Source organism: Protopterus annectens, chromosome 7.part0 (assembly GCF_019279795.1).
Source record: "Protopterus annectens isolate FY-2018-M chromosome 7.part0, PAN1.0, whole genome shotgun sequence".
Taxonomy (NCBI): Eukaryota; Metazoa; Chordata; order Ceratodontiformes; family Protopteridae; genus Protopterus; species Protopterus annectens.
This window is the reverse complement of record NC_056739.1, coordinates 889,412,196-889,439,545: the sequence shown is the minus strand read 5'-3', so window position 1 is coordinate 889,439,545 and position 27,350 is coordinate 889,412,196. Positions and strand designations below refer to the sequence as shown.

At 41.4% G+C, this 27,350-nt stretch overlaps 1 protein-coding gene across 1 annotated transcript in view; it reads right to left on the bottom strand.

Annotated features, from left to right (window-relative positions):
* Positions 1-27,350, bottom strand: part of SCAPER (S-phase cyclin A associated protein in the ER) — a gene marked incomplete in the record, with an annotated part of 4,815,867 nt that overhangs the window by 98,206 nt on the left and 4,690,311 nt on the right. The window contains 1 exon segment of the mRNA XM_044077465.1: positions 12,025-12,216. Within this exon segment, the coding sequence (XP_043933400.1) occupies positions 12,025-12,216 (192 nt within the window).

Genomic DNA, 27,350 nt, shown 5'->3' with positions numbered 1-27,350 from the left:
TCAATTATTTTGATATGCTGACATATACACTCTCTTAATTCTATTACCTATTCCACACTTCTCCATAACATCCCACAAAGCATCATGTCCTACTGTATCAAATGTTTTGCTAATACTGCGTGCCATAAGTTTCACATCCTCCATTAATATCATCTACAATTTTTCTCACAACCAGTAACACTTCTTGACATCCCTTCCCTTTTATACCAAATATATTTTTTTCCAAAATAAAATTATATATATATACACATACACATATACGCTAGTGTCACAGGGTCTAATAAGGCTCACTTTTGTTATACACTATGGGATTAACAAAGTGTCTTCCAATTACAGCGACTTACCATTTGACAGGCAGATACTTTACTATACATCATTAAATTCCAAGCAAATACAAATGTGTGCATCTTTTCTCATACTGCAGTAAATTTTCAGACATAGTTCAAACTCATAAATCTTGCCTGCTAATTACACTAGTCATTTGCTTAAAGTAAAGGAGTAGCAGCCTTTTACTCTGTCTCATCTACCCAACCCAATCAAAGGTAGATCTCATTTTAGAGGGACAGGTGTAATCATAGAAGTTTCTTGCTAGCTAGAAAACCTGTTATCTCTAGTTATGGAGTGCTCTAAATCACTGTAAAAAATATTTAAAAGAAATTGACTTACTTAAACTAGCGAAAATGCGGCAAAACATCCACAAGACAGCCTAACGGAAGGAACAGTATACAGCTAGTACAACGTGCAGTTTTCAGTGAAGCAATCAATCTTCAGGGATTCAAACTGGATGGGTATAGTGTTGCCTCTACGCAGGCATCTCTCTGAACTGACAAAGGAGGTACCTCATTTCTATGCTGGCCAGAATTCTGATGAATGCCTCTCAAAAACAAAGGTCATTAATACTACCCTACAGAATATCAGTAACATATTTGGGATATCTGGACCCTAGACTTACTTCTATAGAACAATTAGCGATCCGGGCACATATAAATAAATCCTCCTATGGATGCACCAGCAGAACAGACACAAAGATGTATCAAAAATCTTCTCAGAGGAGAACCGCAGCAAGGTGTAACAGATCCATTACAAAATGGTAGCCTTGGGGGTGGGGGGGCATTCACAGAGTAGGCTTCTTAAAGAATTATCCATGTAGGAACAAATGGCTTGAAAGAAATTATCAAGGGCTCCTGAAAAGTAGGTACATCTGGCCAAAAATCTGGACAACTCAACACAAAATCTGCATTCTGAATAGCATACGTCCTCTCACTTCCATAAGGTCTGTGGGATATCTTATAACTAAAAAACACAAGATAAAAAACTGAGAACGACAAAATGATGCAAAACATAATAATATACTAATTTGAGATGACACAAGTGCAATCTTAAAAATTTTCAGCCAAACATTCTGGCACACAATTCAGGCTATGAGATATTTAAAACCATTTTCCTGTAGTCCAGGGTTAGGATTAGCATATGTAGGAATACATGGGGGGGGGGCTCCATCCTCCCTAGCACCATTCTGTCATATGTAGTAACTCTAATACTCGCTCCCTCTAACTCCAACCTTACACATTACCTTATGAAAAACCCTTTCCCTAACAACAGTACTAAACAAAGCACACACCTCACATACATAAGAACACATGAAAAATATTAAATTTATCTCCTTCCCTAGCCCTACTCCAAAAACACTTGTAAATATACTCCTATTCCTTCTCAAAAGAGATCACATACACAGTACATTAAATCTATCCTCTTCCCCAGCCCTTTCTCTAACCATAATCTGTAAACACTCACTGACTCTCGCACTCCTTATGCTGAAAACTTCTGTATATCCAAAAGTTTTGGTTTTAAAGGAAAACTCCCACTTAGCAATAATGTAAGCACATCCCACACAGAAAAGGAATACTTGATGTTCATACTCAACTCCTGCACCTGCGTTTCATAAAAAAAGCAGTCAACTCTGTTGACCAAGTGTGTATTCGACAGAGTGTATTGCAACCATATAAATACATTAATATATGTATATATTCCTCACAATAAAGTTTTCCCACAGCGGCAGTGAGCATCTCTTGCACATTGCCTGGTTAAACCACCTTTAAACTGGACACACAAAGTGTTATGTTCCTCAACAATGCAATATAAACAGATGGGGTGGGATGATTCCAACTGAGTAAGACAGACAACAACCCAGCACTCTGAATGGGGCGGGGGGGGGGGGGGACAAAAACGCAGAAAGAGAAAAGGAAAAGATAAGGTTCAAATGTAAATATTAAGCTATCAGTTTGCAGACCAGCCAGCTAATAACTAGATGTTAGAATCAAATTCTGTGCATTGTATTTGTGAGGTAAAGACTTTAACCATCATAGCTCTCAACTGTCCAGGTTTTCACAGAACGTTCAGATTTTTTCTTTATATTTTTGTCTGTTCCTCATAAAATTTTGGTTTTCTGGCAAATCACTGGCTAATTATTGAGGACTGAATTCAGAAAATAATGACAGACATTTGAGTTTCAGATTTCATACCAATCAGAAAATTTATGCTAATACAAAACTTTTTATTCTACCAACTATGCAAGTTTTTAAGAGCAATATTTAAAAATTGTTCCTATTTTTAGGTCTTTGTCTCCCTATTTTTTATGGCTTCATCCAGATTTCTTGCTATAAGATACTGAGAGGTATTATGCCACATCCTCCCACTTCATGTTTAACATTTCAAGTAAGTAACACAAGTATATAAAAGTAAACTATTCCCTCAATGAAACAATAAGGAGAAAATAATAAAATAAGGAAAGAAACAGCCTGAATTAAGATCTTTCGGTGACTGAAACACTTCTGTGTATTCAGCAGACCTAATGCCTTTGCATACAGTCACATTCCTAACAATGCATTACTTCTTATCATAGTAATGTTTTCTGTTTTTTTGTATATCATTGATACCAAAGGCTAATTTTTGTCAGGAAGAAGAAATGTCAGATGCAGCAGTATCAAAAGATGTTCTTCGCGTTTCACTGTTGCAGTCATTACATTTGGGTAATCTGCTGGCAGGTTGCCCTCAGTCGGCCTGAATTCCAAAGTCTTGGGTCCTGCGTCGGTTGCTGTCTCCTCTTCCATGACGTCAGGGGTATAAAGCATTCAGCCGAAGCCATTTTCTTTAGTCTTTCTTGCCGCACGGTACCCGAAGTAGAAGCATTTCGCAAGTGTCGGTCGGCCAACTACTGAAATATTCGAGTTTGAGTTTCAGAACTGAAGTCTTCACTAAACCTAAGTACCCCATTGGGGAAACTTTTTTCTTGCTCCATACCAATGTCAGAAAAGGTTAATAATTGTATAACTTGTGGGAAGCAAATACCTCATAAGGATTTCCATTTATACTGTATTCCTTCCCTAGGCCCTGATCACAATGTGCCTGGCTGTCTCTGTTTTGTGCTAGATTTAACCAACGCACTATTAAGCGTTGGTATACTTTTGCTTAAAAGTATTTTAGAAACAGATTTAACTACCCAGAAATGTTGTCAGATAGGAATCCGACTACCGGAGTACACAAAAAAGGATTGAAAAGGACAGAGAAAGGCAGTCGAGATCCAAAACCGATAACAAAGCTTCTCCTAAGCCAGTCGCCGGTTCTCTGGTACTCAGTGAGGTGCTTTCGCAGCCCCTGATACCCGCTACCTTCGAGTTGCAGGCCTCTACCAACACCCATGTGGAGTCTGGCATGCCGCAAGAAACTCAAGGTATTGGACCGATGGATGCATCTCCCTCGGATGGGTCCGGAGCTGCTGAGCAGGCACCGGCTTCTGAGGGTGTGTTCAGACCTCAACATTTGTATATCTAACTGATGACAGCTGCAAAACCAAAGACAAAAGCAACTTCTAAAACTAAAAAAACGATGCATGAGCCACGTGCACAGGCCTCTGTGCCTAAAAAACAGATGATCAAAAAGGCTGAAGACCTTATTTCCTTGATCAGTGGTACCCATCCTCCTCCAGATAAGAGGCCAGGCAAGATACTGATTATTCATCTTCAGATCAGGTTTCTATTTCTTCTGATTCCTCTTCTGATCAGGAATTATCTATACCTCCCTATGAGGATTCTGATGCAGAGGAGTCTATACCATCTGCTTCTCCTCCTGAGGATTATTCATTTGGGGAAACCTTGCATATTTTGAGGGAGCATTTTCACTGGGAGAGTCAAGATTTCTCCGAATCAAAAAAGAGGCTCAGGGATTTCCTTCTTCTCCCTTAGCACAGGCCTTTAGCCATTCCCCCAGTTTTAGACATTGTGGATGATGTGTTTTCGGAGTCAAGCTTGACCCCTGACTCCTTACCTCCGGCTCCCAGTAAGCATGACAGATATTACAGGGTTCCTGACTCACATAAATTTTTATTTAGAAACCCTTCTGTTGATCCTGAAACTATTTCACATGGTCCAAAGGGAGTTAAGGCCTCAACAGCAAAAAATCCTACCCCCTCTGACAGAGATTCAAGGGCACTGGACAGATGGGGAAAAAGGTTTATACATCTGCAACCTTGGCAATCAGAGCCTTAAACTGTCAATTTCATATGCTGAAGTATCAACAACATGTTATGGGATTGCTGAAACAGAAAATTATGTTGATTTCTGAATGTGCAGAAAATAAAGAATTACAGAAATTATTGCATGCAGCTGAACAGGTTGGAAAGCATACTTTGCAATGTGGTTTTGACTCCTTAGAGGCCTCCTGCAGGGCCGCAGTTTCTAGCTCTGTGATTAGGAGGCATGCCTGGCTAAAGGAACACAATTTGCCTGATCATATTAAAGCTAAATTACTCTGTTTGGTATTAAGGCAGAAGACGTTTTAAAGAAAAATTAAGACAAAGCTAAGTCTATGCAAACTGTTAAAGACTTCTTACAAGTACAGCCACCAAGATTCAGTAGACACTGGCCAACAAAGAATTGGTCCTTTCTTGTGTCAGACAGAGCTCAAAGGGGCAAATCCAGATGCCCTAAGGGTTCCAGATACCAGGCACAAGATTCACACAGGTCAAAGCAATGGGGTGCTTCTACCTCCAAATCTGGAGGAGATAAAGCACAAACCTACAGAAAACAGTCCCAATGACTTCCCTCTGCCTACACCAAGCACTTATTTTGGCAGCACCCTTAGGGGGAAAATTAGCACCTTTTGCTCAAAATTGGCAGTTAATAACCCAGGACAAGTGGGTACTAAACATAGTATCACAGGGATACAGATTCCATTTCCACACTCTCCCAATAGCAAACGGTTGGCCAGATCTGCCCAAAAATCAATGGGCAGAGGCACAGAAACAGGTTATGTCCCTCATGGATATGGGGGCCATTCAGCCAGTACCAGAACAGGAAACAGGACAAGGTGTTTACTCAAGACTGTTCTTGGTACCCAGAAAGGACAAGGCCTGGAGGCCAATACTGGATTTATCAATTTTGAACACATACCTGGACATTCCAAAATTCAAGATGCTGACTTTACAGCAGCTTCTGCCCATGCTGGGCAAGAATGCTTGACTGGTGACATTAGACCTAAAAGAGGCATACCTGCATGTCCCAATAAGACAATCATACAGAAGATACCTCAGAGTCAAGGCTGGCTTAATGCATTACCAATTCTCTGCACTGCCCTTTGGCTTATCTAATGCACACAGGGTCTTCAAAAAGTGCCTGGCACCAGTAATTGCATTTTGCAGACAAAAAAGTATACAAGTACACCCTTACTTGGACGACTGTCTCATTCAAGCAGAGAGCAAGGACAGCCTTCTTCAACACCTGGCGTTTGTGAAAAGGCTTCTAACATGCCTAGGGTACACAATAAACGAAAAGAAGAAACAACTGGCACCCTCTGAAAAGATAACATTCCTGGGTGCAAGCTTGAATTCAACTGCCCAGATGGATTACCTCACTCCAGACAAGCAAAGGCAACTGACTACTTACTTCAAACTGATGGCGACAAAAACCCAGTTATCTGCAAGACAAATTCTGCAGGCTTTGGGCTTCATGGCATCCTGCATCCTACTGATTCCATATGCGAGACTGCATATGAGAAAACTTCAATGGTACCTAAAAGGTTTATGGAGTCAACATTCTCAGAGTCTGGAAACAATGATTCTTCTCATATCCTGCCTACAATAGGAGTTTCTATGGTGGGCAAAGGCATGTCACCAAAACATGGGACGGGCCTTCACACTACCCCCTGCCAGCCAAACCTTAACAACAAACATATCAGATTATGCCTGGGGGGCCCACATGGCAGGAAGATGCATTCAAGGCATATGGACCCCAAAACAAATGCATCTACATATCAACCAGAAAGATATGCTAGCTGTTCAAAATGCCCTAACAGCCTTCAAGAACTTACTTCATCCAGGACAACTACTGATAAAGATGGACAACACCACGGTCATGTGGTAAATAAACAAGCAAGGGGGCACACACTCATACCCCCTTTGCAGATTAGCCACGGCACTGTGGGACACAGATTTGACCTACAAAATACATCTCCAAACTCAATTCTTACCAGGAAAGCAAAATACTCTGGCAGACGATTTAAGTAGAAACCTAATGGGCCCTCATGAGTGGAAACTAAATCCAGCATGATTACAGAGAAATGGGGGAGCCCAGACATAGATCTATTTGCCTCTCCTCAAAATTATCAATTGAAAAGATTCTGCACAAGGACTTATCACAGACAAGGATGGAAAGTAGACGCCCTATCCTTCAGTTGGAAAAACCTATCAGTTTACGCCTTTCCTCCTCTGCCTCTTCTTCCCAAGGTCCTCCTAAAAGTCAGACAAGAGAAACCAAAGATGATACTAATTGCCCCGGACTGGCCCCGCCAATACTGGTACCCAGTCCTAAGGAACTTGTCTCAATACCCAGCTTGGACCTTACCTCAAAGAACTCAACTACTGTCCCAGCAAAACAATCAGATCCTGCACAATCAACTCCAGACACTGAACCTGGCAGCATGGCTGATCATGTAGTTATACAAACTCCTCCTCTCAGTAAAGCTGTGATGGAGGTCATTTTGGAAGCCAGTAGGCCTAGTACTAGAAAATCTTATGCTGATAAATGGAAGAGATTCTGTGCTTGGAATCAAGCACAAGGAACTGATACAGCAGAACCAAATATTCCTCTGATATTACAATACTTAACTGGGATGCTTGACAAAGGCCTATCTTTCTCTTCAATTAAAATCCATGCCTCTGCCATTTCGGCTCATTACAATACAGAGCCACCAATTTTTTTTCTCATCCTTTACTAAAGCAGTATCTTAGAGGAGCCAAAAATCTAAGGCCTCCTAGAAGAGCACCATTACCTGCATGGGACCCTCAATTATGTATTGGAAAAGCTCACCCTGCCTCCATTTGAACCAGCTGCTACCGCTGATATAAAGTTCTTATCATGGAAAACAGCTCTGCTACTAGCAATTACTTCAGCAAGAAGAGTTTCAGAGCTACAGGCCCTCATGGCTGTAAAGCCTTTTATCATATTTTACCCATACAGGGTGTCTCTGAGGACAAATCCTACATTTATGCCTAAGGTGGTTTCCAGTGTGGCTCTTAACCAAACAATTCATCTGCCAACCTTTTATCCAAATCCGCAGAACAAGGGGGAGAGAATTCTGCATTCACTGGATGTACACAGACAACTTAGATTCTACTTGAGCAGGACTAAAGCTCTAAGAGAAACTGAGCAATGACTAGTGACATATGCTGCAGGATCAGAAGGAAAGGCTATTTCAAAGTGGATAAGCCACTGCATCCGTTTCTGCTACCTGTGCCCAAGGGCATTAGGTCTCATTCCACCAAAGCTGCAGCTACTTCAGCAGCCTTTCTCAGAGGAGTACCAACCAAAGACATTCTAGAGGCTGCTACTTGGAGTTCTGTTCACACCTTTACAAAGCATTATCATTTGCCTCTCTAAGTCCAGGGCAGGCTTTGCCACTGCAGTTATGCAGGGCCTTACAGCCGCACCTAATGCTGTTTAGCTCCAGCCTCTCCAACCATAGCTTTGGGATTCTACCCAAATGTAATGACTGCAATAGTGAAACATGAAGAATATAGTACAGTTGTGTACACTTACCATAAATGTAGATATTCGAGTGTATTCACTGTTGCAGCCCAGGTTACCCGCCCGCCATCCCCCAGTCATTCTGGAGTTTATCTTTCCTTCTCTATCTTCTACAACCTATGTGGTGTATTTGCTTGTAGATGAAGGTAAAGTTTATATTGATGCATGTATATATATATATATATATATATATATATATATATATATATATATATATATATATATATACTTCTGCAACCTTTTGGGGGGCACCTGACATCTGGGGCAAGAAAAACTAAAGAAAATGGCGTCAGCTGCATGTTTTATACCCCTGACGTCATGGAAGAGGGAACAGCAACCGACGCAGGACCCAAGACTTTGGAATTCGAGCCGACTGAGGGCAGCAGATTACCCAAATGTAATGACTGCAACAGTGAATACACTCGAACAACTACATTTATGGTAAGTGTACACAACTGCACTTTTTTGGATGTCCAGCAGAACAAGAAAATAAACTGTTTTGGGTTTCTTCTCCACAGAAGTCTGTAAGGTAAGGTATGCCAAAACAGAGGCAGTCAATTTTATTTGTTAATTTGTTCATTTGTTAACTGGGTAAGAATACTGGTCTGAAGATACTTTTCTAGCATGACTCAGACCAGAAAGCATACAACAAATAGAACAATCTTGAGATACGAACCTGAATAAGTTTTAAAATAATATGCATGTATACAACTTTTAGTAATAAATGTTACAACATAAAGTAATAAAGGTTATACATTATTATTAACTATAACAGTATATACATGAAAGAAAAATATGATAGAAGCAGAGTTAGGAATTTCTACATTAAAATAGATATTTAGCAAAAGGAAAACTGAGAAGATGGAAAGGCATTACACAGAGGAGAAAGCTTTAAAGCAAAAGTAAATTCAAGTTTTATTAAGTTGTACTTAGTTTAGCAAAGTGAAGACAAGCAAAAAGGACTGCCTGAAATTATATACACATTAGTGGGATTAATGACAACTAATCAAAGTGTGATATACAAAGCATAAGGTGTGTAATCATTATACATTTCCAAGGGACTGTGAATTCTTGCTTAACTAAGATTATTGAAACAGTGACACTGAAAGAGGCCCATGGGATATATGCTACATGGCTTGATGTTTGTTTGTGTTTGTGTCTTTCAGCTTTTCCTGGTTAGGGGTCGCCACAGTGGAACTCCGGTCCGCTAATGATTGGTAGTGGATTTTTACATACCGGGTTACCAGCCCTGACGCACAACCTTCAACGAAGGCACACCCCATTCACGTATGCCTCCACACAGAAGACGCTCTAGCTGAGAATTGAACGGGACAACATCTTGCTATGAGGCGACAACACTACCGCAGCACCACCACCACAGATCATGCTACATGGCTTGATATGTTTCTAAAAAAGGCCAAACCATGCATGTCTACAGCTAGCGGGGTTTGGCTTTATTGGCTTGAATGTACCTATAAAGACTTAAAAAGTAAAAAAAAGTCATGGGCATTCAGAAGTCATGTAGTTGAATCACTGCTATGTCCATAGGAAGTCATTTGCATATATTCTTCGGGCTGCTAGCACATGAGGTTTAATGCATTACATAGCAAAGACTCTAGCTTGGGTCTTTCTTGCAGATTTTACTTTGTGAATCCATACTGTTTGAAATGCAATAGTGCCAACAAATTACTACTGTCATTCATAATATTAATAAGACATCTTAAAAAAGATATGCCTCAAATGGAAATTAAGCTAACCAGTCTGCAGTTTTTACATCTTCTCTACTGCCCTTACTGAATGCAGACGAAATATCAATTTTTTTTCCAATAACTAGGAGCAGTAACAGAATTAAGAAAATTGTTACAAACTTGTTTTAATAAAGCTCCAAGAGACCTTTTATATTATAAAACAAAATAGCAGGGATAATATCAAGACCTGCACGTGTTGTTTTTTAATCTTATTTAATACCATGGTAATTAATTGAGAAGTTATTATTAGGCAAGCATCCCCTAATAAGATACTGAACTCAAAATCCAAATAAATGGAGAAAATACTGCTTAAAGTACTACAGAAAAAGAAGTTATTAAATTCTGTTGCTATCTACTTTTGATTATGAAGTAGGGTTTCATTCACCTGCAGTATACACTCTTGGGTACTGAGCTTTACTATTCCTAGTTGTTTTTCTTTCGGCTTTTCCCGGTTAGGGGTCACCACAGTGGAACTCTGGTCCGCTAATGATTGGCAGTAGATTTTTACGGTGCCGAGGTACCAGCCTGAAGCCCAACCTTCTCCAGAGGCATGCCCATTTACGGATGTCTTTTGAACACCACTCGACCGCGGGGAGAACATGCAGACTCCACACAGAAGGCACTCCAGCCAAGAATCGAACAGGAGAACCTCTTGCTGTGAGGCGACAACACTACCACTACACCACCGCAGCTTACCAGATTTACTATTCCTAGCAATGCATATATAATGTTTTTTCTTGACAGATCTAGCTTCTGCCAACTTCCTCTCAAAAATAAACATTCTAAAATTTGCTTTTCAAAGTCTTACTAATCATATTTATTTCTGTTAATTCAATTATTAAGGGACTTCTTATAAATACTGAAAACTCTGTTTTTCTTATAAGCTTAATCAGTTCATAATTCTACTAAAAAGGTAGCTTCAGCTCGGTTTGCAATGAAGGAGCCATAGCTGTCTCAAACTCAACTGAATTATGGTCAGACATTCCCGGAGGTGGAATAACAGACACACTTTAAATTACATCAGGTCTGTGGCTGCAACATCTACTAAATTATTTATTATAATACTGTTAGAAATCAACTGTTTAATCCCCAATTAGAAATTTTATTCTTCTTTCAGCTTTTTCCTGGTTAGGGGTCACAACAGCGGATCACCTGTCCACTCACGATTGGCAGTGGAGTTTTATGGCGCACACACGCATGCACTCACACCTAGGGCCAATTTAGAGTATCCAATCGACCTACAGCAAATGTCTTTGGGATGTGGAAGGAAACCGGAGCACCCGGAGGAAACCCACACGACCACAGGGAGGACATGCAGACTCTGCACAGAAGGCACCCCAGCCAAGGATCGAACCAGAGAACCTCTTGCTGTGAGGCGGCAATGCTAACCACTGCATCACAGTGGCCACCCTCAATCCCTAATAGGAAATAATATTTATAAATATTTTAGAGTATGTACTTTTGGCGGTAAAGTTAATCTAGTTGATATCTGGATAATTACAATCACACAGGAACAAAATATTTTCAAATACAAGGTGATATCCAATTTAGACAGAAAATTCCAATGTTTTGAAGAATCTGTCAGGGCTATGATAACATAAAACAGACCTTGGTGTATTGCTTAATAAAAGACTGCGTACATCCACAACACATTCTAAGGTTTCATCACTTTAAACTACATCCTGTTACACTCAGCCTCTTAAGATCTAGACAATAATGTGCATACATTGGACTACACATCTCTCTAGATCTCAGTAATACCATGACTATGCCTAATGGTATACAGATGCAGCTATTTACTGACTGGAAGTGCTCATGTTTAATTTGTAAACTTAACTTAGTCACAGCAGTTAAATCACAGTAAATACCATGAACCCGAAAGATTGTATATTCTAAATGCCAAACCTACAGTAATGTGTTACTACTGTGATTCTACTATAATAAAACAACTCTTCACTATGTAATATCAATGTACTACGCTAAAAATGTTCACATATGTTTGTATGTGAAGCTTTTCTCTCCAGGCTTCCTACGAAAATGAGTTTTGCCCAACCCAGTCAGTCTCTCACAGTAAACAAAAGCAAATAAATAGATAAATAAATAGTATGGATTCCAACAACAGCTTCTGCTTTCCATGACTTTTAATTTAGATTACAATGATCTGATATGATAAGCAACCTGTTGAAGACTGTACAAACCTGAATGAAAGTGGCTAAAAGAATACAGCTCATCTCTTGCTCCAAGATGACCTTATTCTGAGTGTTATTGTAGCAAGCTGCTATTAAAGCAGGGAAAAGTACTTTGATGAGTCGAGGGTCACTGAAATATTGGAAGGGTAGCTGGCACAGTTTCTGCAACACAGTAGGGTGGCGGCCTGACTGTACAGTCATCTGAAAGGGAAAAAATAACAGCATCAGAAATTAGAACAAAGTCCTATGGGTTTCAGTTTGTGGAGTCACACAACTTTATAACCATGCACAAGGAATCAAATTCAAATAAAAAAGCGCACAATTAAAACAAAAGTCAGGATAAGCAAAACAAGACAGGAATGGACTGGCAGCTGTAAAAAGAAGTTAAAGCTACATACCTACCATAACAATGCATCTGGCTGAACAGCTGCATCCTTGGTAAGAGCATGACTAATATCATCAGATATTAGGTAGCATTGTACCTGAAGCTTCCCAGGCTCCCAGCCCCTCCTTTTTACCCATAATGTGAAGACCTTCTTCTCTTCTAGATCTCAAATATGTCATGCAAAGCAAAGCACAGAAAAAAAAATCATGACCTCTGAAAAAGTCATCAAGAGGGCAGGGGGAAGGAGTGTGGGTAAGTTGAATAGGATGGACAGTGGTCACTCTGTGTACTCTGTTTATGTCGGCATAGCCAAGGCTTTTGACATTATTCCCCATTCTTATATTACTGAGAAATTAGGCAAACAATGTGAACCACTACAGTGTTCAATGGATTGCAAATTGGCTATTCAACAGTTCATAAGTTGTGAAAGTTGCTGGTACCTTTCTAAATATAAAATTGTAACTAAGGGGGGTACAGCAAGGATCAGTGCTGGGCACTCACTTATATGACATTTATTCTGCAGACATCCAAATGTACTTTAAAAAGACTCAGGCTAAATGCAGAAAAGTGTTGCCGAGTAGACTTTGGCAGAAAAGCTGCTTCTACTGCATATGTTACAAAAGGTACCCCTCTTCAGACAGACATGGTCATAAGAGACCTGGGTACTTAAGGATCGCTTTCTCTTATTCAATCAGATTTTCATCATAGTCCAGAAATCTTCTTCTTTGGTCCCGTTAATTTACAGGGAATAGCTTCAAGATCTAACAGCCACAGCAAGTACAGCTGCGTAAAATTTTACCATAACAGTAGATGTCTTTCTCTTCACTGTGGCAATATTCTTAACATGAGAGATCCCCTGCCAACGGTGGCCTGACATCCTGCCAGTATACCAAAGCCTTTTGGTTGTTAATGATACACCATACTTCAAACGTCTGCTCCCCGTGCAAGGAGTAGGACATAAAGGTGATGTCCGGACGCATCATCCTCAGAACTGATAGCCCCAGGAGGAGCACCAGCCCTAGGATACCAGAGAGTAACACGCATCCAGAGGGACAAAAGACTAGGGGGAGGAGGGAGGGGCAATACTGCAACAGTGAAGAGGAGGACATCTATTATGGTAAGAGTTTACACAAATATACTATGCCCTTCCATTTCATTGTTGCAGTATTCTTAACAGGAGGGAGAGTGCAAAAGCTCAGGAAAAAGACAGGGAGGAGGAAGGGCCAACAGGGCCTTCTGAATGGCCATAGCAAAACCAGCTGTAGCCCTGGATATGACATCAAACTTGCAATGCTTGATAAAGGTATGTACTGAAAACCAGGTAGTTGCCTCCAGGGTAGATTTAGTATCCAAACCCCTGAAATAAGCACCAGAAGAAACCATAGCCATAGTAGAGTGAACCGTAACCACAGAAGGAAGGCTCTTATCATGATAAGAATAACAAACAAAATGGCTTTAGAAATCCAAGAGGAAACAGTCTGCTTGGAAACCGCAAAACCAAATGATCTAGATGAAAGGAAACAAAAAGCTGGTAAGATTTTCTAAAATCTTTAGTTTTGTCCAAATAAAATCTGAGTTGTCTACGCATATCCAAAGTGTGCAATGCCTTCTCACTAGCTGATTGCGGAGAAGAGAAAAACAAATTAATATACCGATTAAAAGACAACTCATTCCTCACCTTAACCATAAAAGAAGGCTTGAAGCTCAGGCACCAGTCTGGCAGAAGTAAGGGCTAACAAAAGAACAGTCTTTCGAGGACAATGCTATAAGGAAGCTGAAGCTGCAGGCTCACAGCCAGAGTCAGTTTCTCCAAAACAAAATTAAGATCCCAGGAAGGAGTAACAGGCTTCCTGAGAGGTCTAATATGAAGGATGCCTTTCAGAAATTGTTTGGCCTCGAACCTAGAGGGCAAAGAAGCTGTTAAAGGCAGACAAGCTGAAATAGTCGTTAGGTGGGCTTTAACAGAAAAATATGCCAACCCAGTATTATGTAATTCACACAAATAACAGAGAACCAAAGGAACATCCACAGTAGGTGGGTCCAGGTTATGAGAAAGGCACCAAATAGAAAACCTCTTCCATATGGGCATGTAGGACTTCTAACAGTGTGTTTTCTGAGCTCCTGCAGAATCCGTCCTCAGAAAAAAGGTGCCTATAGGGAACCAAAATCCTATCACCCACACTGTCAGTTAAGAGTGGACAGTTGGGGGTGGATTAGAGATCCCTTGTCTTGTATGAGACGATCCACCCTGTGAGGTAACTTGTGATAACTGACCTTGGCTATGTGCAGAAAAACAGGGAACCACTGCTGTCTGGGCCAAAAGGGAGTTGCCAGCAAGATTTTGGGAACATCCTGTTTAATATTGCACAGGACTTTTGGAATGAGAGGAAGGGGATGGAAGGCATAAAGAAACACCCCCTTCCATGAAAAAGATAGGGCGTCCACCTTTCAAGCTAGAGGACATGGAGTCCTGGCACAAAATTGAGGAAGATAATGTCCAGAAACACATCCCTGTGAAACATCCACTCATGAGATTGTGTTGTGGACCTGCTCGGGGAGTCTACCACAAAATTCTGACTTGAAGGAATGTACACTGCCTGAAGCGTGACTAGATACTGAATTGCTAATGTCCAAACCTGGAGTGCCAATCTACAAAGCAGATAGGACCTTGCCCCAACTTGTTTGCTGATGTACCACATCACTGTTGTGTTGTCTGCAAAGATCTTTAGGGGCCCTGGAGAAAACAAGAGGATGAAAAGTAGTGAGGGCCAACAGCAGAACTCTCATCTCCTTGATATTGATGTGCTCCTTCTCCTGCTGAGGAGACCAAAGGCCTTGCACCTTTAGTTTCCAAAGGAAGCCCCTGACCCCTGTCTGAGGCATCTGTAAACAGCTCCTAACAGGGAACCAGGGGTTGAAAGGAAAGTCCTGGATTCAAAGTCAGTTGGTGAATCCACCACTGAAATTCTAACTTGAGAAATGGAAAAAGAGGGATTGGAAGCTCAAGAGGATAAGCATGCTGAAGCCAAAATGACTTTAATTACCACTGAAGCTTTCTCATGTGCAGTCTGGTGAAGGGAAGCATATGGATGGTGTTTGCCATGAATCCCAAAGCCCTCAGAAATTCCCTGGCTGAAATCAAGGCCAGAGGAAGAAGGGAATGAAAAAAGGAAATCAGAGTCAAAGCCTTGGGAGGAGGCAGGGATGATAGCATATGATCAGTCTGGATCCTGCATCACAGAAAAACATGATCCCGTGACAGGGACAGGAAAGGACTTTTGAAAATGTGCAGTGAACTCCAGGCTTTGCAACACAGCAATGACCCACTGAAGGTGCTATAAATGAATCTCTGGAGAGGAGGCTTAAATAAGCAGGTCATCTAAATAAGGAAAGTTCTGAATGCCTTTGAGCCTGCAAAAAGCAATCACAGGAGCTAGGCATTTGGTGAATACTACTGGGGCAGCAGGGAGGCCAAAGGGCAAAGCAGAGAACTGAAAATGCCAGAAAGCAACAGGGAAACATAAAAACTTCCTAAAAAGGGGATGAATAGGGATATAGAGGTAAACATTCTTGAGATCCAGAGAAACCATAAAAGCCTGAGGAAGTCTAAGGGACAACATTCAAAAGGAAGGAACCTTCAGAAATGTGTATCCAGGCAAGTAATCTCCAGAATAGATCTCCAAGTGCCCTCCTTCCTGGGGACCAAAAATATTCTGGAATAAAACCACTTTCCCCTTTGAGCAGTTAGAACCTCTTGAATAGCTCCCTGGATCAAAAGACCTTGAAACACCTTTAGAAAAAATCTCAACTGGTCTTGAGATGGCTGAGGAATGCCGATGGGGGGGGGGGGATTTCCAAACCATGAAATACCCCTGGCGAATGATGGAAAGAACCCAGGAATCTTGGGTTATGCTTAACCAGACTGGAAGACAGAGAGAAAGATGATGTCAGAGAGGAATGTGGCTGGGAAGAATCAGGTAGTCAGACAGTACCTGGTTTATCAGGAAAAGAAGGCTTCTCAGTAGGAGGGGCTTGTGTAGACTTAGCTGGGGCAACCCTCCTCCCACCACCCTTCTTGCTTTTTGGAAGAGGGCAAGACTGCCTTCTAACAAAGGCTGGTTAATTGGGATCATTTCTCTGGAGCTTTGGCACGGGGAAACAAAAATATGTTTCAGGTCCTGTAACTCCTTGCCTTTCTCCTGCAGGGACTTGGAACAAATCAGCATCTGCTGCATCATAACTATATTTAATGGAATGGTGAGCTATCTGGGAAGAAGCCCCTAACAGAGACAAGGCAGAAGTCTTTCCCTCAGAATCAGGAAAGTCAGAAATAACCTGGTAAGCCTGAGAAAGGAGAACCAAAACATATCTGATTATAGAAGTCTGATAATTAACAGATGGAAAGGCTACGGTGGCTGAAGTATAAACCTTTTTACCCAGCCTTTCCATAGTCCTGCTGTCTTTATTAGAAGAAAGAAGTTTGGTAGAAGTCAATAATTTAGAAGGCTTGTGAGATGCCACAGAAACCACCGAAGGGTCATAAAGGAATTTGCAGTAATCAGGTACTTCATAAAACATATCCATTTTTTAGCAGCAGGGTGCTGAGACATAGAAGAAAAGGCATCCAAATAAAGCAGCCAAAGAGAAGAAACAGTAGACTGTCTAGAACATTCCATTTGAAGGAGCTCATAATATCCCCTCTGCACTTCAGAAACTTGGGAACAATCCTATTTAAAGAATTCCATCATCCTGGTAATGGTATCCCCAAAGGAAATTTTCTCAAAAGGAGATTCATGACTAGTAGGCTCCTCTTCCTCTGAACCATAATCCAAAGAGGAAGTAATCTGGGTAGAATAGGCCAAGGATTCCTCATCAGAATCCTCTTCTTCTTCAAAGGAATCCTGATCCCTAGACCTTTTGAGAGGGGAAGATGACCAAGGAGGAGCCGGGACAGAGACCCCCTGGGGAAGCTTCAAGGCCAAAGGAGCACTGAACAAACCGTGTGTAAAATTCTGCCATTCACTTTGACGGTCCTTAGGTGCTGAGGAAATTTGTTTTGTCTTTTGCTTCTTTTTTAAAGGGACATCCACTCTGATGCCAGCCTACACTCAATAATCATAGTCCGGTCTTCCTCCACAACCAGTTTCTGAGGAACCCCCCCCCCCAAGCCCTTCTGTGATAATCAGCCACAATTCCCCCTAAGCTTCCAAAGCAGATATCTGCAAGGCCTCCAAAGACATGCAAGAAGCAGGGTCCATGCTGGCCTCCAAACCGGTCAAGCCAGATGAATCCAGCCAAGAAATCAGACAATCCTCCAGGCTTTCACCAGCCTCAAGAGAGATGTCCACTGGAGGAGGCACAGCCGAAGAATCTGACCTGACTTTATTGGCCTTCTTCTTCGAAGATGGTTGACCCCTAGGCCGGGAAGTACTTCCATTGCATCTTTCGCTAAAAGCTTTGCATGCTGGCTTTCAAGATAAATGGCGAGGGCTGAAAAAAACTATGCAAGGTCTCTGGAACAAAAGCCTGACAAATAGTGCAGGATGTATGGTCGTGAGAAACGCCTAAACAAAACAAGCACTGCCTCCCACATTGGCATTTACCCTTTCTGGATAACAAGAAGCCCCACAACAACACAAATGCTGTATGCAAAAAAAAAAAAAGGATAAGTCAAAAAAACCCCAACGGGGCACTTATCTGAATGGCTAGGTAACAAGCAACAACTCAGGTGATCAGACTGATGATCAAAGATGGTGTTTGGACTGGAGGCAAAGAAGTTCTGAGGATGACACGTCCAGATGCCACCTTTATAACTTACACCTTGCATTGGGGAGCATAGCTATAATGTACAGTGTATTGTTAACAACCTAAAGGTTTTGGTATATTAGCCAGACGTTAGGCCACACTTGGCAGAGGATCCCTAATGTTAAGAATACTGCAACAGTGAAATGGAAGGACACATACTGTACTCTTTCTTCTTTAGACTCATCATTTAATACAATGCTCCCTTTGCTATGTACAAACCTAAGTACAATGCTCAGCTGAAAGGGCCCCAAAGACTGCTAACCAAGAAAATTAAAAGCCTTAAATCTTAAATCTTTTAACTATCCTGACAGATTAGGATGACTCTTCTTATACTAAGGAACCTGCTCCAAGGTGGAGGTGCTTCATTCTGCCTACTGTAGGTCTTCTTGGTAGTTGTGATTCTACACTCACTGTTGTTTTATCACATAACTGTCCTTCACGCTGCAGTGTTACTGATATGTTTGACTGCGACTGCAAATCCAGTGTACAAGTTGCAACTAAATGAGTACCGGTTACTATTTCTTTTTTCTTCTCAACAGTGAACTCGTGGAAAAATTTAAAAAAAAAACAGAAGTAATGTACTTACCATAAAGATAGATATGTTTTGTCTGCTTCTATCCTTCCTCAGCGGATGGGTCTTTGCATCAGACTCTGGCCACTCTCCAAAGCTCAGGCTCCTCCCTTTATTCATAATCACCCCTGCCACTGAAGTTATCAGAGATCAAATTTGCCCAAGCAAAAACTCATGGACAAGGACATATATTTAGTACGTTATCTCATGTCCTACTCTGGAGATTGAACAGCATATGAACAGACCATGGGAAAAGGCAGTATGGTCATACCAGAAACCAACACACAACAAGAACAATGGACTGAGGGTGGGATATCATCATTATGACAAGTATATAACTTTTGTATCTGATGTTGTCTCTTCCATCTATTCCTCAATGGACGGGACAGAGTCTATTATGAAAGAAAGAAACTCCCAGACACCATACACTAAAGTGAGAGAAAAAGGCATACCACACAGCTAAATAATCACACTACAAACCACAATGACTACTACTATAACTACTGATAACCGTATGATATAAACAGCTCTACACTATTAGAGAAAGACTGTTGACTGAAGAAAGAGTGTCAAAGGTGAGATATAATAAACTCTAACCTGGTAGTTAACTATCTAACAGAAGTTAAGGGAAAGACAGGGATACTAACCAAATCCTACCAAGATTAAAAAGTCAAAAACCTCAAGGTATACCAAAAAATTGACAAAAGATCAGTACTCCACTAAGGCAAGCATGAACAGTTCAAATGAGTGGAAAACGAGATCAGAAGTAACTTCAGTGAAAGAAGGGATTAAATGTAAGGAAAGGAGCCTAGATTTTGACTCCAAGTCTTGGGTGGTTAAAGCTGGATGATCTGAGGTCTGAACAGATGGAAAAGACATTCATAAGATCGGACATTCTACAACATATAGGTAATTTACTGTGACTGAACTGTGGCAGTCCTACGCATCTATATAACCACATGAGATATATTTAAATATTTACTCTACAAGAAATCCACGCTGTGCTGGGAACCAGCATTAGTGTGACATGACCCTAGATTGTCTATCCCATCAGATGCATCTCTAACACTGACAAGCCAAAACATACTGTATTCAAAACACTGTCAGCCTGCCCTCTTTCCTGCAGCTGTACCCTAAAGCAGTACAATAATGTCCTACAGCTTTTCTTCCATGGTGTGGCACACTTTTACTACTGTGAAAACCCTCTTCAACTATTTGCTCTACTTCCATTATCACCATTCAATAAAAAGATCTGATCTGCCACCTCTCTCATCTTATAAAATATATATATAGGTTTACTATCAAAACTGTCGTTTGGGTCCAAATTGGAAAGCTCAAACGGATTAGTTCAGCATTTTATAATACCGAAACAAATGTTAAAGTCACAAAAGCGAATGCACACTAACATTCGCTGTTGTGGATTCAACATTTTGAATGCAGATCCCACTATAGTGAGGATCGGGAAATGTACCTTTTCCCTCACTGTAGTGCGATCTTGGAGTTTGTGTATATATATATATATATATATATATATATATATATATATATATATGTATGTGTGTGTGTGTGTGTGTGTGTAGCAGGGGATGTGAGGGGTGTAGGGGGACTGGGGACTTGCCCCCCTGTAAAACGTTTGTAGGTCATGACCGAAAGTGTGGTATTTTCAGTAAAGTCAACATTCCCGAGTTGTCGACTTTCCTAAAATACCTCGTTCGGTCATGTTCCTGTTTGTACATTTGATTTCTGACATTTCAGGTCAGGAACATGAACACTCGCACATTGTAAATGAGAGATTTTGATAGTAAAAAAAAAATATATATATATATATATATATATATATATATATATATATATATATATGTACACACACACACACATATGTATATACATATACTGTGGATATAAAAAGTGTACACACCTCTGTTAAAATGCCAGGTTTTTGTGATATATATATATATATATATATATATATATACACATATACATACACACACACATTATATATATATATATATATATATATATATATATATATATATATATATATATATGTGTGTATAGATTAGGTTCATTGATTGGTACTAGGCTAATTGCCCTTGTGAGCCATTTTAAGCCTAGCCAATTATTCCTTGTGAGACTTAAACCCTGCACCTTGTGTTTGTAAGGCAAACACCTTAACTGTTAGGCCATCCTCCCAACAAGGATATATATATATATATATATATATATATATATATATATATATATATTAAAGACCACTATAAATAATTTCAAAACTTTTCCCACCATTAATGTGACCTATAGCCTGTACAATCCAATTGAAAAACAAACAAATCTGTTAGTGGATAAAATATAAAAAAATAAAAACATACAATAAGCTGGTTGCCTGGGTGTGCACACCCTTAAATTAATACTATGTTGAAGCATCTTTTGATTTAATTACAGCATTCAGTCTTTTTGGTTTGGAATCTATCAGCAAGGCACATCTTGACTTGGCAATATTTGCCCACTCTTCCTTGCAAAAGCTCTCCAAATCTGTCAGATTGCGAGGGCATCTCTTGTGCCTAGCCCTCTTCAGGTCACCACACAGATTTTCTATTGGATTTAGGTCTGGGCTCTGGCTGGACCATTCCAGATATTTAATTTTCTTCTGGGGAAGCCATTCTTTTGTTGATTTGGATGTATGCTTGGGGTCATTTGTCATGCTGAAAGGTGAAACTTCTCTTCATCTTCAGCTTTCTAGCAGATGCCTGAAGGTTTTGGGCCAAAAGTGACTGGTATTTGGAAATGTTCATAATTCCCTCCACCCTGACTAAAGCCCCAGTTCCAGCTGAAGAATAGCAACCCCAAAGCATGATAATGCCACCACCATGTTTCACAGTGAGGATGGTGTTCTTCTGGTGATGCAAAGTCTTGTTTTTGCGCCAAACATACCTTTTGGAATTGTAGCCAAAAGGTTCAACCTTGGTCTCAGACCACAGCACATCTTTCATGTTTTTGTGAGACTTGATGTATTTTTTTGAAAATTTTAGCCGTGCCTGGATGCTTTTCTGTGTAAGAAAAGGCTTCCGTCTTGCAACCCTATCTCATAGTCCAGACATATGGAGAATACGGGAGATTGTAGTTACATGTAGTACATAACCAGTACTTGCCAGAAATTCCTGTAGCTCCTTCAGTGTTTCTGTAGGTCTCTTGGCAGCCTCCCTGACCAGTTTTCATCTTGACTTTTGTCAATTTTGGAGGGACGTCCAGTTCTTTGCAACATCACTGTTATCCCATATTTTCTCCACTTTTTGATGACTGTCTTCACTGTGTTCCATGGTATATCCAATGCTAAGGAAATTATTTTGTATCCTTCTGAATGATACCTTTCGACAATGATATCCCTTTGATGCTTTGTAAGCTCTCTGCGAACCATGGCTTTTGCTGAAGCAGGCAACTGGCCTTTGGCCAGTATATGAAAGCCTAAGGGTGACAGGTGCAAGCCGTCTCTAGTGAAGCAACGTGGCTTGTCGAGCATGTCATCCCAGGCTGACAGACACTGAATCCTCTTTGAATGACACCAATACTTTAGCCAATTGTTGAAACTGATCATTTTGTCTTTATACTGTGGCATCATTCGTGGTGAGGGCAAGATGCTACTCAAGGTCAGGGTCATACCAGCCTGGGCTACATGGTCAGAGAGCTCCTCTATGTCTCTTTTCATGTAGTCCAGGGAGGTACGTCTCAGGTCATTCACACAAGCATGGACAATGATGGAGTCATACTTGTACTTGCTTTCGAGAGACCTGAGTGCTTGCGTTATGTGGCGGATCCTGGCACTCAACAGGCAGCTTACAGTGACCTTCTCCTTGTTCAGTCTGGTGAGCGGGACATCAGTGTGCCGGACAATAGAGTCCCCTATAACAAATGTATTTGGTGTGTTGTTTGGCCTTAAGGGCTGTGACTATGAGGCACACTGATTTTGTGAGATATGTGATTCGTGGGTATTGTTGAGGGGTGGCTGTTGCTTGGATATCTGCTTAGGAGGTCTTTGCTCTTTAGGCAGATTTAGAGCCTCCGAGTATGTTTTTGTGTGTTTATGTGTTGGGTATGCAGATGCAATAGGTCTGTGTGAGACTGGATTTGTGGTGCAGGTGGTTACCTTTTCCTCCTGACTGATTGTGCCAGTCTTGGGTTGAGAGAGCTCTGCCTCCAGTTTGGCTGTGTAACTGCATCTCTCACATGTATTAGAGTTTGTTGGAAGGAGGAGAGGGTTGTCTGTGTACATAAGGCAATTGTAACATTGCCTCAAAATTCCCAGATTCACCAGCTGGACTGGAGAGTAACCTTGAAACTGACCCTTGGACATACCAGATTAGTATAGGGAACTGTTTTTTTACTGATCAGATTAGGGAGTACACTTACCATAAATGTAGATGTTCGAGTGTATTCACTGTTGCAGTCATCACATTTGGGGGTTATCTGCATGCAGTAGCCCTCAGTCGGCCTGATTAACAAAGTCTTGGGTCCTGCGTCGGTTGCTGTCTCTTCTTCCGTGATGTCAGATCGTCAGGGGTATAAAACATGCAGCCGACGCCATTACATCAGTTTGTCTTGCCCCAGATGTCAGGTGCCCCCCTAATGGTAAGCAATTAAATTTGTAAATATACAAGGTTATATCTCCAACAAAAAAGCAAATACACCAAAAAGTTATTAAGCATAGTAAAGGAGAGAAGAGGTATAGCCAAAAGAAGTCAGGGGGTTGGAGGGAGGGTAACCAGGACTGCAACAGTGAATACACTCGGACATCTACATTTATGCTAAGTGTACACAACTGTACTATGTTCTTCATGTTTCACTGTTGCAGTCATCACATTTGGGTAGATTCCCAAAGCTAAGAATGGGAGGAGGAATTTAGATAGCATTAGGACCAGCTATGAGGCCCTGCAAGACTGCAGTGGCAAAGCCAGCTCTGGATTTAGAGAAAATTGGCAAATGGTACTGCTTGGTGAAAGTATGTACAGAACTCCAGGTAGCAGCTTCTAGGATGTCCCTGGTAGGTACGCCTCTGAGAAAGGCTGTAGAGGTAGATGCAGCCCTGGTTGAATGGGGTCTGATCCCCTTGTGGGATAGATTTTCCATAGTGCTTATAGCAGAAATGAATGCAATGGCCTATCCATCTACAAATGGTTTGCTTTGAAATAGCTTTTCCCTCTGTCCCTGCAGCAAATGCCACCAGCAGTTGTTCAGATTTCCTTTGAGGTTTAGTCCTGTCCAAGCAGAATTTATTTTGTCTGTGCACATCTAAGAAGTGCAGTATCTGTTCCCCTTTGTTCTGTGGATTAGGAAAGAAGGTTGGCAAATGAATGGACTGATTAAGGGCCACACTGGATATCATCTTGGGCATGAAAGAGGGATTGATCCTGAGAGACACCCTGTCCGCATGAAAGATGATGAAAGGCTCCACTGCCATAACGGCCTGTAATTCAGATACCCTTCTTGTGAAGTGATTGCTAAAAGGAAAGCTGTTTTCCAAGAAAGGAATTTTAAATCTGCAGTGGCAGCTGGCTTGAAAGGAGGAAGGGTGAGTTTCTCCAATACAAAGTTAAGGTCCCAGGCTGGAGCTCTCCTGGTTGGTCTTAAATGCTTGGCCCCTCTAAGGAACTGCTTGAGCAGTGGATGAGAGAAGAGGGGAGGTTCTGTGTTATAATAAACTGAAATGGCTGAGGTGTGAATTTTTATTGAGGAAAAAGACAGGCCCTTGTGAAGCATCTCAGTTAAGTATTGTAAAATCCAAGGTAAATTGGGCATTGCTGTGTTCATCCCTTGATATTGGTTCCAGGCACAGAATCATTTCCATTTTTCAGCACAAGATTTTCTAGTACTAGGCCTCATTGCCTCTAAAATATCCATCACTGGTTTACTGAGGGATGGTAAAGGAGAGATTAGGTAATTAGCCAGGCTGCTAGGTTCAGTGTTTGAAGCTGAGGGTGCAGAATCCGGTTCTCCTGCTGAGACAGCATGGTAGGAGTCTGAGGCAGGTGCAATGGGGCCAACAGTGACACACTGCGCAAGAGGGGGTACCAGTGTTGGTGTGGCCAGTCTGGTGCAATCAATATCATCCTTGGTTTGTCTTGCTTGATCTTTAGTAGTACCTTGGAGAGCAGAGGCTAAAGGACAGAGCATCCACTTTCCAAGCTTGTCTGTGGGGAGTCCTTATGCAAAATTTGTCCAACTGATAGTTCTGGTGGGAGGCAAACAGGTCTATATCTGGGCTCCCCCATTTTCTTGTCAACATGTTGAAAATCCTTGGTTCCAGTTTCCACTCGTGTGGGTCCATGAGGTTTCTGCTAGTTCATCTGCCAGTGTATTTAGTTTCCCTGGCAGGAATTGAGCTTGTAGATGCACTTGGCAGCTCAAGGCTGTGTTCCACAATGCCATGGCTAGTCTGCAGAGGGGGCAAGAATGCGTACCCCCCTGCTTGTTTGTGTACAACATAACAGTGGTGCTGTTCGTCTTTACCATTAATTGTCCTGGAAGAATGTGGTCCTTGAAGGCTGTCAGAGCATTCTGTACAGCTAACACTTCTTTTTCATTGATATGCAGGTGCATTTGACTTGGGTTCCATTTGCTTTGAATGCACTTCCCTGCCAGGTGAGCTCCCCCCCCGTGCATAGTCTGATGCGTCTGTTGTTAGGATTTGGGCAGCAGGGGGTAGTGTGAATGGTAGTCCCTTGTTTTGGTGGCAGGCCTCTGCCCACCAAAGGAACTCTAGGCGTAGGCAAGGTATGATAGGAATCATTGCTTCTAGATCCTGAGAATGTTGACACCATAGGCTTTTTAGATACCATTGTAGTATCATCATATGCATTCTTGCATATAGAATTAGAAGAATGCAGGAGGTCATGAACCCCAAGGCTTGTAGTATTTGCATTGCAGAGAGCAGGGTTTTTGTGCCACTTGTTTGAAGTAGGTTGTCAAATGAATTTGTTTCTCTGGCGAGAGGAAAGCCATCTGCGAAGTTGTATTCAAGCTTGTTCCCAGGAATATAATTTGTCGACAGGGTACTAGGTGTAATTTCTTTTCATTTATGGTGTACCCCAGACAAGTTAGCACCTGTTGTACAAAGGCCAGATGTTTCAAAAGTATGTCCTGGCTTTCTGCCTGAATTAGACAATCGTCTTTGTCTGCAAAATGCAATGACTGGAGCTAGGCACTTTATGAATACCCTGGGTGTAGTAGATAAGCCAAAGGGCAGTGCAGAGAACTGATAGTGCGTGTAGCCTGCTTCAAAGCGTAGGTATCTTCTGCAAGATTTCCCTATTGGGATGTGCAGGTATGCTTCCTTTAAATCTCGTGTTGCCAACCAGGCATCTTTGCCTAGCATAGGATGCAACTGGTGAAGAGTCAGCGTCTTGATTTTGAATTTTGGAATCACCAAAAAGGTGTTTAGAGTAGACGGGTCCAGGATAGGATGCCATGAACTGTCTTTTCTGGGTACCAGGAAAAGTCCCGAGTAGAAACCTTGTCCCTTTTCCTCTTCTGGTACCAACTGAATAGCCCCTATGCTTAAGAGGGGAGTACTTGCTTTTGGGCCTCTGCCCACTGATTTGGAGATAGATCCGGCCAACCTTTTGGAGTTGGTAACATGTGGAAGTGAAATCTGTATCCTTGTGACACAATACTTAAAACCCATTTGTCCTGGGTAATGAGTCCCTAGTTCTTTGCATGAAGTGCAATCTTTCCCCGCAAAGGGGCAGACAGTTGAGAAGTGCTTGGAAGTTTTAAAAAGAAGTCACTGAGACAGTTTACCATGGGGGGAGTTTTATTACTCCCAGATTTGGAAGTGGAGGCCCCACACTGCTTAGTCTAGTGTGTCCCCTGGGACTGAAGCCTGGTGCTCTGCTGGATCTAGGTTTGGACTGAGAACGTCTGGAAGAGACAAGAAAGGACCGATTCCTAGAATGCCAATGCCTACTAAATCTTGGAATTTGTACTTGTAAAAAATCTTTAACAGTTTGCATAGATTTGGCTTTTTCCTCCCATCTTTTTAAGAACTTCTTCTGCCTTGTTGCCAAACAGGCGGTCCTGATTTAAGGGAGCATCCAGTAATTTTGCTTTATCATGATCTGGCAAGGATTGCTCCTTAAGCCAAGCATGCCTTCTAAGTACAGACCCAGTTACAGCAGCCCTGCAAGATGCCTCTAGTGAATCAAAACTACACTGCAAAGTATGTTTACCAACTTGTCAGCAGAATGCATTAAATCCTGTAAATCCTTATTTTCAGCACAATCAGGAATCAACATCATTTTCTGTTTAAGCAATCCAATAATATGCTGCTGATACTTTAACATATGAAACTGGCAATTCAAGGCCCTAATGGCCAAAGTTGCAGAAGTGTACACCTTCTTACCCCATCTATCCTGTGAAATGGTTTCAGGATCCGCTGTAGGATTTTTGAAAAGGAACTTGTGAGAGTCAGGAACCCTGTAATATCTATCAGGTTTTCTGGGAGCAGGAGGTAGAGAGTCAGGGGCCAAGCTAGATTCATAAAAGGCATCATCAACAATGTCCAGTACAGGAGGTATAGCT